This window comes from Paramisgurnus dabryanus, chromosome 9 (genome assembly GCF_030506205.2).
Source record: "Paramisgurnus dabryanus chromosome 9, PD_genome_1.1, whole genome shotgun sequence".
Lineage (NCBI taxonomy): Eukaryota > Metazoa > Chordata > Actinopteri > Cypriniformes > Cobitidae > Paramisgurnus > Paramisgurnus dabryanus.
This window is the reverse complement of record NC_133345.1, coordinates 34,119,074-34,131,956: the sequence shown is the minus strand read 5'-3', so window position 1 is coordinate 34,131,956 and position 12,883 is coordinate 34,119,074. Positions and strand designations below refer to the sequence as shown.

Genomic DNA, 12,883 nt, shown 5'->3' with positions numbered 1-12,883 from the left:
GTACACCCTATTTTTTAGTTAATCATTATTTGTGAATTAAAAACTTTGCCGTAATATTTGTTATATTCGTCTGAAACAATACCTAGATTATATGTACGTTTACATGCAACTCTTTACCAGCCATTGACGAGTTAATTCGTCAATTAAGAGAAAACGCTTCTCTGCCAATGACGAGTTTTTACGGCAATCCATATTTCCGCTGCTATCCTTATCCAACATATTAAACCTTGGAAGTATCCCCTTAGGCCAAACAGTAAAAACTCTGTGTATGGTTTGATCATCATTCTGAATCTGATCTCAATCAAAAGTGAATTAACTCAGCTTTTTGCTCAAAATTTGGTATTTTTGAAGAAACCTACCCATATTTGAGAGGTGATAAAAAGAAAACAAATGAAGGTACGATGAAACCATTTTGTTTGTTTGATTGAAAGCAGAAGGTCTGTTCTTTCACTTGATATATTTGAAGAGTTTGGTTCCAAAACGCAATAAATGCCATTTTTGAAAAAAATGAGTTACTGCCAGAATCAGTATTATATCAGGTCAGTATTAAAAAGTAAATTCTTAATTTGACGCAAAATCCATTATCCGCCATGTTATTCTGTCATCTTTTCTCCCTTTTTTTCCAAAATGCAATAAACGCCACTCCCCCTTTTCTACAGAATGCCATAAATCCACTCCACAGATTGCAGCGCACCATTCACGCAATGTAAACAAACAATGGCGGCGCGCTGAGTACACGGAATCCTAGTTTTCCTCATCTACTATGTACTTCCTGATCAGCAAACAAACAAAAACAAAATAATACTTTAATGGCATTGATAAACCTGTGATGGTTTTCTGTGACGGGAAAGAAACGTAAGCCATCAACATCTAATAATTTTCGCAAGAGACGGGTGCTTGTTTGTCCGGGCCGACAGCATCAAGTTTCTGTCATGATAACACATTGACCCCAGGGGATCTTATGAAAAACTTTCCATAATTTTACTCAAAGTCAATGAAAATCGAGCAGGACCAAAACATTTTACAGCTGATCGCTGTGAAAAACGTTAAGCCACGACGTCAAGTATAACCGCAGCAATGACAGTGTTCTTAATATGACAAAGTAAGTGTTTTGATTAATGACATTAATGTTTATATTTTTAATTAGTGTATAACACTAATCAACTAAATGAATATAACATGGCAAAGATGAATGCACATTTATATAGGCTATTGATTCAATAGATTTATAGCATTTTGAATAAAAACTTGTTATGGATTTATTGCATTTTGTGGAAAAAATTATCAGTTTTTATAATAAATCTTTGAAAATCAAGTTATGGATTTGAATTTTTTATGTTTTTATAACCTAAAGATGCTATGTGAAAGTTTGTAACAGAAAATAGTGGTTTTCATCTTGTCACTTTCTTGGTATAGAAAACACGTTTTTACCAAAATTTGTCAAAATGGATTTATTGCGTTTTGGAACCAAACTCTTCATTTGTATGTTTATATATTTATAGAAGAAAATTTTCTGGAAGGCAATAAAGTTTTGTGAAAATCATAAAAAATGCTGGCGTTGGCTGGCAACTTAAAAAAATGCTGGCAGGGAAAGAGGTAATAAACTGATCTTGTGTAAGGTCAAGTTAATGCGTTTTTTATCGTGGAAAAGTCATAACCAGCTAAAGCAAAATCTGATCAGCTAAAGCACATGTAGATATTTGCCTGATTTTGTGTTGTATGTAAACAGCTTAACAGGTTTTGTTCATGTGCACATCTCCAGGTTTTAAAGATAAATGTCACAAACTGAAGCATAAAGTTACGACTCTTGACTCATGCAGTTGAGGAAGAAACTGCAAAATAAAAAACTTTAGATTTACAGTTTTTGCAGACATGAAAAGAAATATAACAGTATAGCTGTTTATAACAGTATAACAGATTTTCATTCAGCTTTTTGAATGGCTGGGTGGTGGCGTTATTTCCTGCGAGAAACCTGACAAATCTTCAAATTCACAGATTTCTGCATAGCTGGTTAATTGATTTGCATGTTAGCGCATTTTTGATAGATATCCACTTATTGATAAAAGCATCTATCAAATGCTTTGCATTTCCTGTTGTTTTTAAGATGACAACCCTCCACAAGCTTGTCAACTAAAGTTAATCAAAAGCCCATGAGAGTGAAAGCGCTCTGGATGTGAGGATCATGAAGGTGGGCTTCAGTAAAGAGTGGCACAGGCTGGCACAGATGAAGAGTGATCATGGGACTGTTTTGAAGAGGGTGAAGGTGGTCAGTTCTTTGACAGCTGTGATCACACTCCCTGCCCGACGGCTCACTGGAAGCTTCTCTCAATCAGCTGTGACAATGTTCTGTCAGATACCCCCCCCCCTCCTTTAGCGTAATAAGAGCCCTGTGATTACCCTTCAGAAACGTAGTGATGGATCAGAGCTCTGGGAGAAGAGAAGCTCTCGCTGCATTCACTCACAAACTTTTTCAAAAGGCGGCACATGTGTGGGACTTTGTGAATGTCACCTGCTGGCTTACAACAAGTCGAAAAGTTAAGAAAAGTTAAAGATTATACAAAGGCTAGACATCACTGTTATTTTTGTCTTGTTTTCTCAAAAGTTGTTTTAAGCAGTGGCGGCTCATGCCTGCTCATCCGAAGGGCGCGAATTCAATAAGTGTTTGGAGTGTCATGTGTGTTGCTTGTGTTTTCAAAATATGTGTTTGTTGGGTCATATGAACCAGGTGCAACACGGGTTTTGTAAAAATACAAAAAAATATTTATTTTTTGGGGTGAACGATTCCTTTTTAAAGCATATAAAGAAATTGAGGATTCACAATTGAGGATGTAAACATCTATCATCAGTTTATGTTCAGAGGGCAAAGAAGACCCGAAGTCTGTAGGTGTGTGTGATGAAAAGGGACACACCTGTCAGTTTTTGACTGAGTTCATCTGTCTCTGCAGGTGGAGGTGCTGTCAGGTCCGGCCGATGCTGCCTATCAAGCTGCTGCTGAAATTCTTCAATTTTACCCCTGAGGGACAGAAAAAAATGCTGTTTCCAGTAAATCAAACACAGAAATTCAAGCTTTCTTATATCAAGGTCCCTTTTGATGAACAGCATCACATCTCAGCATGAAAATAAAGCATAATTTACTTTCTTAATAAATGTTTCTGTTATTATTCAGTGCATAATTATGGTAATATGTGCATAAAAATATGAACCATACAGTACAATGAAATTTCACCCATCTGAGCTTAAATTCCACAGTTTTACAATACTGAAAGCAATGAAAGATGAAACAGTCCTCTACTAACTTAGATTTGTGACCCTGGACCGCAAAAAGTTTTTTTTTAAACATCTGAAAACTGAATAAATAAGCTTTCTATTGATGTATGATGTATTTCTTAGGATAGAACAATATTTGGTAAAGACAAAACTATTTGAAAATCTGGAATCTGAGGTTGCAAAAAAATCCAAATATTAAGAAAATCGCTTTTAAAGTTATCAAAATAAAGTCCTTAGCAACACATAATAATAATGATAATACATATATTTGTAATATATTAAAATGTAAAAAAATATATACAATTTTGACCAATACAATGTTTTTGTATTGGCTATTGCTTCAAATAAAACCGTGCGACTTATGACTGGTTTTGTGGTTCAGGGTAAAGGTCTTCACGGGTGAACTTAGATTCGAAAACCCAAGGTCCGACCCGAGACCTGAGCGGGTTGGGTATAATAATAGCAGCATCGGGTCTCAGGTAATTTAAAATTGTGTTTTTGAAAACAGAAGACCTGAACTCGGGTGTGTGCATTGAGTCCTTTTCCAACCCCTCCTCTGTTTGCCAAGAGCTCTTGCAACATCGTGTGGCTGGCGGTAGGATAATTTTGGTTTAGACAGGCCTGTCAATTAATTTTGAATGCACATTTTAGCGGTTACCTTGATGTAGTCGTCAGATAACAAAGAAAAGTAAATGGAGCAGCAGCCAAATTAGATGCGAGGCCAACGGTGTTTCTTTCTGGCTGACTGGTGTGTGCAGAGCTGCAGACTGCACACACATCGGTGCCGTTAACATTGTTGGCCCATTTTGATAGGTTGCATCTTGCAGTTGATAGAGATTTGTGGGATTCACATCCAGGGCACGAAGCTCCTGTTCCACCACATCCCAAAGATGCTCTATTGGGTTGAGATCTGGTGACTGTGGGGGCCATTTTAGTATTTTAGTACAGTGAACTCATTTTCATGTTCAAGAAACCAATTTAAAATGATTCAAGCTTTGTGACATGGTGCTTTATCCTGCTGGAAGTAGCCACCAGAAGATGAGTACATGGTGGTCATAAAGGGATGGACGTGGTCAGAAACAATGCTCAGGTAGGCAGTGGCATTTAAATGATGCCCATTTGGCACTAAGGGGCCTAAAGTGTGCCAAGAAAACATCCCCCACACCATTACACCAGCAGCCTGCACAGTGGTAACAAGGCATGATGGATCCATGTTCTCATTCTGTTTACGCCAAATTCTGACTGAATGTTCCAACAGAAATCGAGACTCATCAGACCAGGCAACATTTTTCCAGTCTTCAACTGTCCAACTTTGGTGAGCTCGTGCAAATTGTAGCCAATTTTTCCAATTTGTAGTGGAGATGAGTGGTACCCTGTGGGGTCTTCTGCTGTTGTAGCTCATCCGCCTCAAGGTTGTGCGTGTTGTGGCTTCACAAATGCTTTGCTGCATACCTTGGTTGTAACGAGTGCTTATTTCATTCAAAGTTGTTCTTCTATCAGCTTGAATTAGTCGGCCCATTCTCCTCTGACCTCAGGGCATTTTCGCTCACAGAACTGCCGCATACTGGATGTTTTTCCCTTTTCACACCATTCTTTGTAAACCCTAGAAATGGTTGTGGCTGAAAATCCCAGTAACGGAGCAGATTGTTAAATACTCGGACAGGCACCAACAACCATGCCACGCTCAAAATTGCTTAAATCACCTTTCTTTCCCATTCAGACATTCAGTTTGGAGTTCAGGAGATTGTCTTGACCAGGACCACACCGCTGAATGCATTGAAGCAACTGCCATGTGATTGGTTGATCAGATAATTGCATGAATGAGAAATTGAACAGATGTTCCTAATAATTCTTTAGGTGAGTGTAAGATTATTATTGAAAAGTCTGTGATTTTACCAGAGTTATAGTTATGTGTATTTACTCATTATCATGCGCATCCATTTCTCATTGCTCTAGTGAACCGTCATGTACCATCCCTACATTATTTTATACATTATTAACATAACTCCATACATCATATTATGTAAACTGTTAATGTGACTTTTAGAGCAGCACATATAAACCATCTATCAATAAAGAGACAGAAAGCAACATCAATGCAAAAGAAAACAAAAGAGGCTGAGTGGAATGGATGACCCAGACTTTGTGTTTGAAAGAAAATCCCAGCTCATCCAGATTCCCCTGACCCGCTGGTTTAGTCCTCTAAACCCATTTCCTCTCTTTACTGCTAATTTACCATACAGGCGTATTAACAGAAAAGCTCTCAAACCCTCTGCACCGTCTACACAAAAACAAACCCTCTCTTTCTCTCTCTGGTGCCAACCCTTGCTGCCTCAGCAGGAAAACCTGCTTTCCACATTGTGTGTGTTTGAAGGGATTAGTCACCCCTATCACACACCCCGTTCCTTCAGAATGTGAGCTGAAACCGGGGGCACGCGACTGCCCTCCTTCCAAAAAAACGAAAACACACACAAGCTCCAAAATCCTGTTTCCTGTTCACACGTCCGGCTCAAAGAAAGGCAATTTGATGGATTCATTCCTGAATGGCCGACCTAAAAAACATCACTGCCATAGATACCAAACCAATCATGAAGCTTAAGACACACTTCAAAGGGTGTACCATGACTGCGTTTGCGTATTAGGTTTTGTCAAAGGTTTTTTTTTATTTTTAGGTACCTGTAAGAAATGCAATCTTTTGGGTTGGATTAACTGTGTTGTAAAACCTTCAAGACTGAGCTGACTTGCTACAAAGACAGCTGTCTTTTAAGAGGCCATTCAGACGGGACATAATTTTTCTAAATGCAATTCTGTATTTATCTGTGCATTCAATGGATGTCTTTGAAAGGAGCAACGTGTCTCACTATTTTCAACATGCTATTTCAAGATTGTAAGCAGATCTGGAGAGAAATTCAACCTCATAAAGATGCATACAAGTTTTAAAATGTGAAATGATCTATTTTTAATGTCATCAAACGTCTCTATTGTCACTTTTCCTGCTATAGGTATTTTTCACTAGGCTCATTGCTATGCATTGTGGGATTCCCTATCCAATGAATCAAAATCAGCATTAATCAATGAATCAATGTCTATGATGTCTTAAAATTATGCATAAGTGGGCAGCTTATGATGTTGCAACCGAGCCAGTGTGTTTACGTACCGTTACTCAAAGCAAAACACGAAACCCTAAAATGGCTCCGCAGCAGAATATCTGGATAAATTCGGGCTAATCTACTGTGATGCAACTGAAAGGTGAAGCTTTTGTAATTGGCAACCATAAGTCATTAATTGATCTTAAATGGACCTTAATTAGGGCCTGAGGAGGTAAATGAGCCTTGTAATACTCGTATTCAATGTGAGTTCTGTTTGGGAATTAAGTGTAAAGTTAACCTGCGGGATTTTTTTAGAAGAAGTTTCTCCATGTAGCTTAGAGTGTCCTCTTTGAAATCCAGATGGATAAACTGCTGAAGTCTCTTCTCTGTCTGTGTTTCCATTGCAGACACTAAAAGTGAGATAGAGAGAGATATCAATCAGGTATGTGTGTTAAAGCAAACAGGTTTATTACCAAACAATCACTTTGGTTCAACATAAACCCCATTCACACAGCACATTGGTCACAGAAAATCTCTGTAAAGTTGTCAGAGAGGCTTCTGTGTGTACACAAACACATCCCATAAATGTTCAAGGGATCGCTCCCATAAAGAGCTCCTAGTAACATTGCCATAACATTTACGGAAAGCATTCTGTGTGAACAAGAGGCAGAAACAATTCCGTAAGAAGTAATGGTTAAGCACTTTGACACAGGGATTTAAACGCAGATCAACATTTACAATGAGAAATGCCGGCAAATTGGAGTGAAGTACAGATCTTGAGCTCGCCACTATCCAGATCACCAGCATGACAGAACTTCACATCATGCTCTTCTTATGATCTTGTCATAAACAAAAATGCATGTGCGTTGTTTCTCGAGAAAGAGATCACGGATAATTAGCAAACTTCAGACGCTGTGGAAAAAACCTACAAGTGCAGGACTTTAAATACGTCACATGTCTTTACGGGATCTTTACAGTATGTGTGTGAATGCACGCAAAGATTGCGGAAAATCATTGGCAGTGTGAATGAAACAAAAATCAAACGATCCCGGACAAATCTCAGATGCATTTTCCAAGTTTTTTCCGTAATCTCTGTGAAAATGGCTATATACACTCACTCCAAAGCTGCAGGGTTGAATTTATTCAAAAGCCCAAAAAGTCCATCCATCCTTCACAGATGTCATCCACACAGTTCCAGGCGGTTAATAAAGTGCAATTTATGTGTCAGACATTACCAGAAGCTAGTTATTATAGTTTGTAAAGTTTTAAATATTGACATTTTTTAATCTCTTTTTTAAAGGCACACCATGGAACTTTTTGGCCTGTAGGGGGTGCTAGACATGTATTTTTCACCTCCAGCGCCCCTAGAGGCCACAAGTGCCGCAGCACTGTCGCAAGGAAAAGAAGAAAAGAAAAGTCTTTAGGTCACAAAGTGTGCCTTCCAGCATGTTATATGAATATAATTGCATGGGTTTTATTTTTTTTCAAATGCCAAAAGATGGCATAGCTCACGTTTACAAGCCAGTTGTTATGGTGGTCGCTTGGTTAAAGTTTTTATAAAAAAATATTGCCTTAAAGGGGAATCAAACCCAGATCAAAATATATATAAAGTGGCACTTTAAGATACAAACAGAAAATACAAAAAATATATACAAAAAAAAATCTTTTCAGGACTAAATGTTTTCTTTAGGCATCGTCTGTTTTTAGTTTGACCTCTCTTGGCACGAAACACATCTTGAGCGTTTTTGAGCAGAATGAAGTAAAAGACTAATTTCTTTAAAATTGGAGCTTAGGATTTAATTGTATTTAGGTTTAAGAGATCCTGCAGTTTTCTGCTATTGCTCAAGTGGAAGGGGAGTTTACCCTAAAAACTTGACACATCAGTTTACACTTTGCATAAACTTTTGCAAGAATCAAGAATGGCTTGAGGGTGAGTAAACCATGGGAAAATACTTTTTTTTGGCTGAACTATCCCTTTAAGTTGTGAACTCACTACGGTTGGTATATTCATAACATACAGTACACACTGGAAGAGGATTTTGCCCTTCTGGCTTCAAGCAAACCATTATATACCATTATACCGAACACAAACTGAACAAAAGAATCAGGCTGTCAAGAGAAGAATTCAAGCTTTCCCATTGACATAATTGTGTCTTTGTTTTGAGTGTTCTCTCTTGGTATTGAGAGTATAAAGAGTAGTTAGACTTCAGTGCATTTGAAAGCCCCATAACACAGCAGTGATTATCAGAGAAAACACAAGGCGTGCAGCTCTATGGACGCATGGAGCGCCTGCAGGCCACACACACAACGAAAGAAAGAGAAATTTAATTTCAATTCAATTTTATTTATATACAGCAGCGCTTTTCACAATTGTTTAATTGTATCAAAGCAGTTTTACATTAAAAAAGCAGGAGAAAAAAACATAAAAAGTAGAGTAAAGCGTCTAAGATTATCCTGACTATCCGGACTAGCGAGCGTATTTATAATGTAACGTATAAAAGAGAGTTCTAAGTTAAGTCAATGTCAGTGGTCTCAGGCTGATACATTTACATCTAATACATGTTACTGAGGAACAATGGTTTGCTGCAATATGATTAATCTATTCTATTCAATAGACAAATGTAGAATTAAACAAGTACATTTACTCAAAAATCAGATGATATGCTATGCTCTTAAGAATTTATCCACCTTATTTTTGACATAAATGTGGGTGCCGCAGTCTTTGAGGTCATTTGTATAAGACTTCCGGTGAGCCAATAAAGCTAATAGTAGTCTATTGCGAGGGACACGGGTGTGCCATAATAGCTGGTACAAACGCAGTAAATTTCTAAAAAAACATTTGTTTTGACCGTTATCCTCGCACAAGAGCCGATCGTGTATGTGGCGCACGTGCATCCATTATCGCTATTCACACATCCATGCAGTAAAACTTTCATAGGCACTGCCAGTAAACAATAAATACAATAATATTATGCTAATATTATGCTGATTATTCTGCTATAATATATTATTACAAAAAAGCGATTACAGTACATACTATATATGACATAAACAGCTTATTAGTTAATGTTTATAATAGTTTGTAATGTGTTTGCCGGTACTTTTGTTATGTTTTAAATCGAAAAAAAAAAATAAGCAAATGATTTCAAAAGCTCATGTCTTATCCACTGCATAATAATATTTTTATAAAATGGAAACAATACTGAAAACATGTAATAGTACTTTAACAGGTTTATTATGGTTGTTCAAATAACTAACAATGTGTTAAATGAGAAATATGCTGCTGACTGTCGGATTGCGTGAAGCTTGATGTGTCGCCATAAAAACTCAAACAAGACTATTAAAAATTGCCATTTAAAAAATCTCATACCAGAGGGACAGTTGTGACATTTTAAACATATGCCTGAAAAGGTTAAAGACACAAAGTATTTGTCTATTCTATGTACACTCAACTGACTTTCTTATTGTAAAGATATTGGTATGTCTCTGTGCTTTTATTTGCACATTGAAGATCCGTCACCCACGAGCAACAACACAAAATGATTGAATATGTGAAGAGTTTGTCCCCAAAAGGCATAAAATCCATTTTGACTAATTTGGGTAAAAATGTGACTATAAAATATTTTCTATAGTGACAAGATGAAAAACACTATTTTTTGTTACAAATCTTTCGGTTATAATAACATACAAATTCAAATCCATAATTTAATTTTCAAATATTTATTATAAAAACAGCTTATTTCCACGACAAGTTTTTTTTTCAAAATGCTATAAATCTGTTGAATGAATAAATGTGCATTTATCTTTGCCATGTTATATTCATTTATTACACGGCTCTCTGGAATGCTTGATTCTGATTGGTCAGTTGAGACATTTGCAGGTTCGTTCTTTTCAAATAATAACCGCTCCAAAATAATAACGCATAGCCGGACTACTTGCACGAGTAAAATCGCTCCATGCCAATAAAGATCAATAAAGATTACTGTCTGTTTGGCGCCATCTTGTGACAAACACTCGACAACCACGACAAGACACAGAGAGCTTACTGAGACTGAACTTGACAAAATAGAGCATGGCAGCTACGAAGCCAACACACAAAAAAATCCAGATTGGGCATTAAACTTCTCAAAGACTGGCTAAAAGAGAAAAAATGGAGACAGACAAGTATGAAGCAGAGGATCTTAATAAGGTATTACGATCATTTTATGCATCTGTGCAAAGTTTCGCGGAAGGATAAAAATGTTAATTTAAAACAAATATGCCAATAAAATGTTTCAAATTCATATTCATGTCCAGTTTTTTTCTTATGTGGCAAGTAGCCGTGTAATAAGCGGGATAATGTAGAGGCAGCCGGTAGTTATTGGGAAATAAGCCCCTTCAGTGTGATACAAGACCGTCCGCTTCGCGTCGGGTCCTGATCACACTGTCGGGGCTTATTTCCCAATAACTACCGGCAGGGCCACATTAATGCATGGGCTTACCTGGGCTTAAGCCCAGGGCCTCGGGCTGGAAAGGGCCCCGAGATGCCGGAAAAAAATAACAACCGCATTTTATAAAAAGTTGATACTCCCTTTAAAATGATGCTTAATCGCTTTGCTTTGAATGTCCGTGCATGAATGCAGTTCCTGCGCAAGAAAATCTCTCACTTACTGTAGGCTACCCTGCAATCATTAGTGAGCTTTTTAAAATTTCTGTCTGAAATATCCATTATTGCATTTCTGATGAACAAAGACGAAACTGAGGACGCGCTTTTATCTTAATATGAAAGACAATGTGTAAACATTCATTAAATGATTCATCGTAACATTTTAAAGCCAAGATGTACAGAACAGCACACAAAGATATTACACAAAACATTTTTGATAACTAAATCTAATAAATAACAAATTAGATTCTGCCTCGGAAGCCACGGCTAAGTTCAGCGATCTTATTTCATTTTGAGATTTAGCGTGGCAAGGAAATAAAAGACGAGAAATTACACATAATTTGTTACTGTAAATTATAAAAAACAAGCTTATATACAATTCCTTAAACGGTTCATTTATAACAAGAAAACACTTAAAATAATCATTTCATAGACACTATATATGCTTTATTATTTTGCACAGAAATATCTGATTGCTTACTTTCACTTTGATCATCTCTGTATTCACTTGAAACATCTGATGTTTCTTATAACATTTGTTTCAGAAATCTCTTTTCAATCATTTGAAAGTTAACACCGACCATATTATTAAATCACAAGAGAGACAATTATGTCAGATTCGGTAGAGATATTTATATTCGGTGTCATCACTGAAAAAAAAAACCGGCTTACCTGTTTTGTAGCTCAATTTCTGACAAGTTAAGTAACCTTTTTAAATACATTTTAAAACTTATTCTTGTCGAAAAAATCTGTTTTTTGATGTTTAGTTTGATGAACGCCTAAATATGATCACGAAGAACACCTAGCGCGTTCGGCTAAATTGAATGTGACAGCATACAACAGCGTAACATCGACACAACGGAAAGCAATCCAAAACTTACAGAACTTAAATTAGATCAGAATTTACCTTTATAATTAATAAAAAATAAAAACAAAATGAAGTCAGAATCAATAAGGTGCAGAACATGGGTGCAAAATGCCTAAATGCGCAGGGGAATAAAACACAAGCCACAAATAGTTTAATCAGATAACACTAAATAATCTATAAATTAAATAAAAACAAAGAAATATTAAAATAAATTTTAAAATAACGAAAGTATAGTTTGCCTGTTTTGTCTTTTAAATTGCAGAAACAAAGAGACTTTGCAATGGTTTCTGGATATGGACGTGTAGCCCTGTCACGGGATTTAGGCTATTAACAGACTTTAAAAATATTTATTAAAAGCTACTTTTTCACATATTATTTACTTCGTATTATCATAATAGGCTGCATATTTTTTATATTGGGAGAAAGCTGTTATATGTGAAATCAGATAATGTGCACTCTTATACAGCCAAAATTAAATGATCCTCATTTTATAACACATCTGCGACAATTCACTGTGCAGTAGTCGAATCAGGCTTCTCCTGTCAAAGCATCGAATCTTAGACTATTCGGGTCACCCCTAGCTAGGACTATGTGCATATGTTATGCAGTGATATTTGTGTATATTGTGGGCATTCTGATATGGTTTTAATATTTTGTTATTGCATTTATTCCAGCAAAATAAAAGCCTTACAACTTGCACTTAGTGCCCTGCTAAAAAAAACAGCATACCAGCAAGACCAGCATATGTTGTGTTTTGGTGCTGGTTTGCTAGTAAACACCAGCCAAACCAGCATTAGCACCAGCATTAGCACCAGCTAAACAAGGACCAAACCAGCATTAGCACCAGCATCCCATGCTGGTCATACCAGCAAGACCGGCATATGTTGTGTTTTGGTGCTGGTATGCTGGTGACCACCAGCTAAACCAGCATAGACCAGCATAATTCCCATGCTGGTCCATGCTGGTTTGATGCTGTTTTTTTCAGCAGGGTTATTATAAAGATTGTGTGAATGT

The 12,883-nt window shown here is 36.8% G+C and overlaps 1 protein-coding gene across 1 annotated transcript in view; it reads right to left on the bottom strand.

Moving 5' to 3' along the window:
* Positions 1-12,883, bottom strand: part of zbbx (zinc finger, B-box domain containing) — a 73,378-nt gene that overhangs the window by 23,407 nt on the left and 37,088 nt on the right. Inside the window, exons 10-11 of the mRNA XM_073815689.1 lie at positions 6,655-6,766; positions 2,910-3,013 (exon numbers count right to left, since the gene is read on the bottom strand). Of these exons, the coding sequence (XP_073671790.1) occupies positions 2,910-3,013; positions 6,655-6,766 (216 nt within the window). The remainder of the gene's footprint in view (positions 1-2,909; positions 3,014-6,654; positions 6,767-12,883) is intronic.